Below are 8,405 nucleotides of genomic sequence, written 5' to 3' on the forward strand. Positions count from 1 at the left end.
CTGTGCATCTCATCAATAGGGAATCTCTGCTCTGTGTTTGTTTAAGAGATTAATGACATGACAAAACACAGCAGAAGTATGTTTAACAAGAAAAAAATTGTTTCAAAGTATTTAAACTATGTATGGATTGTGGTATTTATGTCTGTCTTCCAAGTGGAAACTGCTTTTGAACATGTGGATGTTGTAACTGTTTTGCAAAGGAAAACACAGGCCTGTTTATCATGGGTCCAGAGTGTGCCAATAATGGACTTTCTGCAAATGCACTGTTCCATATTTGAATGAGTGCAACCTCTGTGTAACCACCACTAAACCAGTAATACTAAGAATGTTTTCTTTAGGGTTAAATCAGTGTTAAAGGGAAAACATTTGTTCGATGTCAAATAAGATTTGGAACAATGAGGAGAATCAAGGGAGACGATCTTTACAGCATTTCACCATCACCTTACAAAGAGGTGTTTTTTTAGCCTGTTGTGCAGCTTGGCTTCTGCGCAGAGAAAAAAACTGTGGGGTGTGCATGTGGGTTTCAGATGTTCTGAGGAATTCAGGAAACAACAAAGCTGTGACTTTACCACATGAAAGTGAGTCATATCCCATGGGAGGTAGATTTGGCACACATTTTAAAAACAACACCACTGGTGCAAAAAAAAAAGAAAAGAAAAAAAGTGTGTTATCTTTTCGTTTTCAGGAAGTCATGGTCCACTTGGACAGCTGAGAAATCAGGAGCAAAGCAGTGAGCGGAACTAAATGCCCATGGCCCTGACATGGGGAGGGCTTGGAATTAAAAGTTTTGGTCTCTACTAATACCCACATTTGAGGTCTCTAAGTGTATGTTCACAAACAGACGTGAACATGCTGAAGTGCATGGATTCTGTCTTCATGTCCAAACAGCCACCTATCCACCTTTGTCTAATGCTCAGAGTCTAATGAAGACCCATGACAGACACTGTAATGTTCCAAAACCCCATTGTGAAGCTTCAAACACTTCTCAGGTTGTGAAGACTTTCCTAAAAGCATCATAAACACTTCTTCTCAGCTCTGCAGACGTGTATTACATCAGGTTTATAGGCTGTGCAGATGTGTAACATCAAGTGGACCAGGTGTGTTTACTTAAGTTGATTTAAAAAAACACAAAGCATTATGGCATTATTTCAAATGAATTGCAGTTACAAAGCCCAGATGAGCAAAGGTCCAGCTCACTCATCTTTTTCTCTTTCTTGTTGTAAGTCATAATTGTGTGAGTCTTGTTTTTATTGCAGTTGTATCAGGATCAAGTATTAATCTTATTTGTACTTTGTACTGTGTGGACAGTGGGTGTTTCTTGTGAAATCACAGTGGATTATTCATTACCTCATCTGTAGCTTGTAATCTATTGTGCAATGGATGTTTTTGATTTCACAGGACTTTTTCAATAGAACAAGTTTTAAGGTTCAGTTTTAGCTGCGTTGAAGCAGCATCTGTTGGTCCAGTGCTTTGGTCCTCACTGAAATATTTCAATGCCTATTGAATGGATTGACATTAAATCTGGTATAGACATTAATGCCCCCCACAGGATGATATAACTTAATAACTTTAGTGACTGACTTTTCCTCTAGCACCATCACCAGGTTTAACTTGTCCATTCTGTTTTATAGCAAAATACCTGCAAATTTAAAGACATTTTACTTAACTTTATTTTGTGTTTTGTGCTAGCAACTGCATCCTAACACATTAAACTAAAATGGTAAGTATGGTACATTGGTAACATTACGTGATAAACCACGGTATGTTAGCATGCTATTAGCATTAAGCTCAAGGCACCACAGCTGTTCCCAGTGCAGCCTCACAGAGCCTTATTTTGTATCAACTGTCACTGTGTTTTGGATTGTGTGGGTAGTTGGAAAAATGATGTGGTGTTTCTTGTGAATTTCTGGAGAAAAAGCTGATGGTTTGTGAATCAGAATGAGCAGTAAATGACTGGATTTAGCTCATGAGCCATCCAGCAAGGGACATTTGTTGTAAAAAAGTTTATTGTCACATCAACTATATAAAATAGTTAAAAATACATTTTAATACATAAAATACAACTTCATTTTCCATTCAATGCTCGCTTGACATGTGTCGGCTGCTGCTGTTTTCTCAACAACCTACCCAGAGTGACTGTATTGGCTCTTGTACTACACTAAAGAATGGATACATATAGATGTTGTTGACCAGTGATAACTCATATGGAGAATGTGTTTGTCGTTTGAGATGCACTGTGGGTGTTAAATGACATCTCCATCCCTTCTTCCTCTGCAGGATTTTCCCCTCTCTGCCTCCTCTTTCTCCTCATCTCGCCAAACCTCTTGGCCACTTTCGTCATGTGCTGCCTGAAGGAAGACCCCACAAAGGTGTAGAGGATCGGGTTCAGGCAGCAGTGGGTGAGGGCCAGGCTCTCTGTCACCTGGGCAGCCTTGTCCAGCACTTTACTCATCCCGCAGTGGGTGACTAAAACGTAGACTGAGTCCATCACTCGATAGACCTTCAAGATGTTATAAGGCAACTGCGTGACCACAAACACTCCCACTACTATCAGAAGAACACGCAGAGCTTGCCACCTCTTGCCTCTGCTTTCCACGGGGAGCCCCTGTAGTGCTCGGCCCACGCTCCAGTAACAGATCACCATGACCAGGAGAGGAAGCAGGAATCCCAGCAGCACCTCAGTGATCTCCAGGACAGCTTTACCTCCTCTAGCCATAGATGGAGGGTAGATAGCCAGGCAGAAGTTCCTGTTGGATGTCCCCCTCACTTCTGAGAATATTAAATCAGGAAGACCAAGCATGAAAGCTGTCACCCAGACAACTGAGCACACCTTCCAACAGTGTCTCTTGCTGAACACCCTCTGCAGCCATCCTCTTCGGTCTCTACCTTGCACCCTGGCTAACGCTAAGTAACGGTCCAGGCTGATGCAGGCCAGCAGCAGCATGCAGCAGGTGAAGTTGACCGTGTAGCAGGCCGACACGACCTTACAGACGACCTCCCCCAGCTCCCAGCCCCTTGCGGCGTCGGCAGCCCAGAAAGGCAGCGTGAAGAGCAGCAGCAGGTCGGCCACAGCCAGGTGAGTCAGAAAAGCGTCCGTCATTGTCTTCAGGCGTTTGTGGTAGGCGTACACAGTCACGACTAAGCCGTTTCCTGCCAGTCCCACCACCAGGCACACAGTGTACATAATGGGTAGGAAGAGGGCAGCAAAGGAGCGGATGTCAGCCTTCTCACAGAGGGCAGGGTAGTCATCATAGCTGAAGTTGAGGCTGATGTTTTCATGGTAATAGTAGTCGTCTTCCTCCGGGACATCCATGCTGATCTGACGAAGACATTTTGAATTAGTTGCTTGTACCCTTTAAGCATCAACAGTTGTGTTTGTACAATTACTTGAAGCCACTGTGAAATGGCAATTTGACTACCTTTTGCTTCTGTAACCAATTTTCAACTGTAAATGTGGATGAAGTTTTGTAACGAACGATTCAAATCAAATCCTTGACATTTGATTGGATTGCAGGAAAGTGAGCTTCGTACGTTTAGTGAACAATGGCAGTTTTTGGCAGTTGGTGGTTTTTTGAAAACATATTGTTGCTGCTGACTGATTTCACTTGGCAAAGAAGTTTGTCAGTGTTGTTTATCTGGTTTCTGATATCTAGTTTATCTGGCTACTAGAGGGCTAGGGCTAGCTACCTTGGATTAAATGTGAACACTCCCAAATCAGAACAAAGGTTGTTTTTCCTGTTCTTCCCATCCTGCCAACATTGTGTGAATGAAGCATAAACATCATGGCTTGAAAAAGAGGCGAGTCCATGAGCGAGTTGACGGTTAGTACAGATGTGTCTGTAATAACAGCAGGTCAGAGAGCGCTGAATGCTATAGAGCATTTTGAATGGCAGAGATTACAGCCAAAAAGTTGGAGCAATGATTTAATAACAGAGAGCATTAGTGACTTTTATAGATAGGGGCTGCACTGCCACACTTGTAAATTTTCATGGAAGTTGTAGTTTTTTCTGTGCTCATAAAGTCATGAGTGTGCTAAAATCACAAAGGTTTTCATTTCTTATAGCAACTGCTGTAGTGGGTGGCCATTTGTCTTAGGAACGCACTTCGTTTTTTTTGGAAATACATCTAAAAGAAATGCTGAATAAGAGTTTACATTGAGTTACAGAAGCTAGTGGAACAGACGCTAGCCCGGACATGATGTTAGATAGTCATAGTCTTTTGTTGTTTTACAGGAGCAGGAGTTTGCTTTTTAAAATACTCAATACTCAAATATTTTTGACATATATATATAGCATGTAACAAGATACAAAAACAGTTACCAAAAGGATAATGTACTTTTCAAATTGCTGTGTCTTTAAACATACTTAACAACATAATATTCAGCTTGAGAGTCAATGTGTACATAGTTGGGAGAAACTTGGCAGAGGAAATATCTTAAATCAAAAAGAAGCACAAATTTAAAATTGCCAATCATGGTAATTTATAGTAATGACTCCACTAAAACCACAAGCAAATGTAGAGTTAGTATCTGGATTTAATGTTCTCATTACAATAAAGCTTTCCAGTGTGAGCTGAAAGTCCTCTGGTACACACAAAGAAGAAACACTCTGCAAATCTGCAAATGGTTGTGATTGTAGGGCTAATTATTGTGCCTTGATAACATCAGTGTCAACATCCCATGCTGACATCTGGCCAAAGTGTCCTGACCTGAACTGTTCCTCTCTGTTGTACCTTCATTGAGACAAAGTGCTCATTCTGCCTCTCTGTGGTAAAGGGCAGAGGAGGATACATACATTCCACAAATGCAGCTTGTATAAACTATCAAATTCCCCTGATGAGACCATTCCTCTGCATAAATTAATACGCTGAAAAGATGAAGAGTTGTGGAATATCTTTCACACCTTCCCGTAAGCAGCACTGATTATTAAACACCGTACTCAATAACAGCTGACAAGTATTTCACATCAGTTTTTCAACTTTATACCCCCTCATACTGCAGTTAAGAGGATAGGTGTGTGCTTTTTACTCCTCTACATTTCTTTGATAGCTTTAAGTTACCTTTAAAGTCCCATCTAACTAAAGTAAAAGTAATCATAATTCAGAAAAATTATCCCATTATTCTATTATTGGTTTATTACTGGTGTATTAGTGTTTAAGTAGCAATTTAATGTTGTAGCTGGGCACAGTAGAGTTACTTTTATACATTAGTTAGTAGTTAGTGGTAATCGATTACAAGCATTGTATTTCATGAGCTTATCAGAGGTTTTGTGTGTAAAAATCTGCAAAGTAACTAAAACTGTCAAATAAAGGTAGTGGAGTAGAAAGTACAGTATTTCACTCATAACTGGAATATAAAGCAGCATGAAATGGAAACACTCAAGTACAAGTACATCAGTAGGAGAGTATGGAGCAGTATGTAGTAAAATCAGCTTCACCTGAGCAGCTACAACATTATATACTGCTCACAGGTTAATGCATCAGTAATAACAATCCTTCAGTATGATATGTATAACAATACATTATTATGAAAGGGACATTTTGCTTAATAAGTACTGTTACATTGTGCTACTTCTGCTTCTACGCTAGTAAGGATGTGAATACCACTTCCAGAAAGTAGCCTAATATAAAGTAAACCTCATGAACAATAAACCAAACTATGCAAATATAAGGAATTATGTAAATGTAAGAAACCATCAGTGGCACCTGTGGCTGTATTTGTTAAATCATTTTGAAGTATTCGTGTAAGCACTGTACTGTAAAGGTGGTGGAGGCATTATATAACAAACACGGAGATCATAACGAGGCTGAAGTCAGAACACACTGATACAAAAGAGAAACGTAAAGACCCACAGGAGTAAAAATGAGTCTGCACGGATTATTTGATAGATACTTACTGTGTTTTATTCAACTATCTGTCCCGTTTATCTAAACCCATGCACAGTAAGCTCCACTCAGTTTTTCTTTGAGTTCTGCGCAGCTGAGGGTTCGTTTGATCGTCACCCGCGCAGCATGAGTGGGCGGGAAGTCGCCCACCTCCCCAACCCCTGCTCTGTGCGCGCTCTGTGCTCGCTCCGTGCTCGATGTGAAGATAAGCCATGATGAGTGCGACGGATAAAACGAGCGGCACCAGTTTTTCAAAGAGTTTAAAAAAAAAAAAAAAAAAGCGAAGGGAGCCCGTTACAATGGAAACACTGATGAAAAGCGGTGGTAGAAAGTAGCTGTGCACACTGCACTTGAAAAATAGTTTTGAGGCACTTCCACTTGAGTGTTTCCATTGTATGCTACTTTATATTTCTAGTCCACTACATTTACTCTGAAGCTTAGTGCTTAGATTCTAATAAATATGACAAAGGCTAATGTAACAAAACAAATAGATGATGATGTATTATTATGGATGAAACAACCAGCCCTATAGAAAGTACTTAAAATGAATCCCATGTTTAACAGCTAACACATTAAAGTGATGTTTGTAGAAATGCACCAATATATATATTTAGCTAGGAAACATATATATATTACTGAAATGAGCCATTCTGCTTAATGAGTGCTTTTAACTTTGACACTTATAGTATATTTTCATGCTAATACTTTTGTGCTTTTTCTCACTTAAGCATTTGAATGCATGGCTTTTGCTTGTGACAGTATTTCTACACTGTGGTATTGCTAGTTTTACTTGAGTGAATGAATCTGACTTGTTCTTGCAAGTTCATTCTGAGCCTTTGAAATCTCAGTGTGGAAACTCAGATGTTGTTCCTCCAGTATAAACAAATGCCCACTCACTCCCATCTCCTCTTACATGTATAACAGCAATTAAAGACAGTTTATCCCTCTATAGTGTAAATGTAATGTAAAACACAGCATGAATAAGCCTATATAGTAAGCATTCTGGACAAATATTCACTAGATGTGGGTCAAGTCAAGTTTTCCTTTGATTATTTGTTAAAGTTTAATCATTAAATCAGATTCAGTCAGATATAAAAACACACACTATCCTCAGTACATCTTTAGGTTTACCTCTTAAAGGCATTACAAGATCTCTAGGTACAGTTTTTGGCTGTGAACACACCCAAACGTCAAGTTAGAAACCAGTCTTACCGTTAGTCAGTGCTTTGTTTCTCTGGCCTCGGTTCAGTTTCTAATCCAGCTGAGTCTTGTCGCTCCACACACTTTAAACACTCTGCGAGGAAGGATGACTCAGACAGAGAGAGAAGTGACAGCAGACAGAAACCAAGTCGCAACCAGATCATCTGTTCAAGGTGATTATAGGGAGACCATTTGTTTTGTTGCATGAACATGCATGAACTTGTTAAAACTGAAACAAAAGCTGATGATTTCACAGCAGTTCAATACCAGATGCACATGACAAACAATCATCATACTATACATGAAAGATAAAAGTAAACAAATCAAGATGCAAAATGACATACCTGCATGTTAACTATGTAATATTATAGTCATCACTCAGTATTAAATGACACCCTGCTGCTATTAAAAACATACCTGCGATGCATTAACTGTATTTTATCTTACACCCACACCCACAGTACTAATAACCACCCCACAGTTAAAACCACAAGGAATGTAGAAATTATCTTTTGGTTTTAATCCATGAAGATCTGGCAGAGGCACGTTGTTTCTTTTAAAGAAAACAATATGTCCCTCTTATTTTCTGTGTTCACTCAGCGGCCAGCAGCGGCCAGCAGTCACAGTTTGATCAGCAGCAGAGACATAAACTCTGAGTTCCTCTTGTTTTCAGAATGAAATTGTTTTGGTTTCTGTTGGTTATAGAAATATTTCTCTGTATTCCTGGAAATCACATAAACATGTAGAAAAAACCCACAGGCTACACTCTTAGTGAGTCTGTGAATGTTTACCTTCACTGACAGAATGTAAAGTTTTTTTAATGTATAGTCTATGTGTGGCTGCTGGATGGCTATAAAAAGCACTTAAAGCTTGGAAAATTATTGTAGAAATTAATTTAGCGAGGCCATGGCTTAATCAAGCTGAAAGGTGGCCCACGGCATAAATGAGCTGGAGATCCTCTATTAAGGCCCAGTCGCACCAGAAGGTGGCACCATGAAGTTCATCAAATCTGTCCTTTTAATAGAGGCAGCACTTGGAGGTTATACTGTATCCAGACCAACACAATGACGTGAATCAAACCCATGTGGACGTATCTCATTCGATGTAATTGAGTTAATGTAATCTTTTGGGGTTGTGTGGAAATAGTCAGGACATTTCACGTGTCCTGTTCTGTCCTGTTGTGTCATTTAACAGGTGCATCATTCAATGGCATTTTGATTGGATTAGGGTGAGGAGGAAGGTCAGAGGTTAGTCAGTATAAAAGTGACAAAGCATGAAATAAGAAAAAAAAAAAGATGATTTAGTGATGACATGTGAAATGA

At 39.7% G+C, this 8,405-nt stretch overlaps 1 protein-coding gene across 3 annotated transcripts; it reads right to left on the reverse strand.

Annotated features, from left to right (window-relative positions):
• Nucleotides 1-1,988: 1,988 nt before the first annotated feature.
• ackr4a (atypical chemokine receptor 4a) lies at nt 1,989-7,244 on the reverse strand. 3 transcript variants are annotated; one of them, XM_018677816.2, is made up of 2 exons: nt 7,096-7,244; nt 1,989-3,319 (listed from the first exon to the last, which is right to left on the reverse strand). In XM_018677816.2, the coding sequence occupies exon 2, from the start codon at nt 3,311-3,313 to the stop codon at nt 2,201-2,203; it is 1,113 nt and encodes a 370-aa protein (XP_018533332.1). In that variant the 5' UTR covers nt 3,314-3,319; nt 7,096-7,244; the 3' UTR covers nt 1,989-2,200. The 3 variants fall into 3 exon arrangements, with proteins under 3 accessions (XP_018533332.1, XP_018533334.1, XP_018533331.1); XM_018677818.2 differs by having other exon boundaries at nt 1,989-3,314; nt 7,096-7,239; XM_018677815.2 differs by lacking the exon at nt 7,096-7,244 and adding an exon at nt 5,895-6,065.
• Nucleotides 7,245-8,405: the final 1,161 nt, after the last annotated feature.

This window comes from Lates calcarifer, linkage group LG4, assembly GCF_001640805.2.
Source record: "Lates calcarifer isolate ASB-BC8 linkage group LG4, TLL_Latcal_v3, whole genome shotgun sequence".
Classification (NCBI taxonomy): Eukaryota; Metazoa; Chordata; class Actinopteri; family Centropomidae; genus Lates; species Lates calcarifer.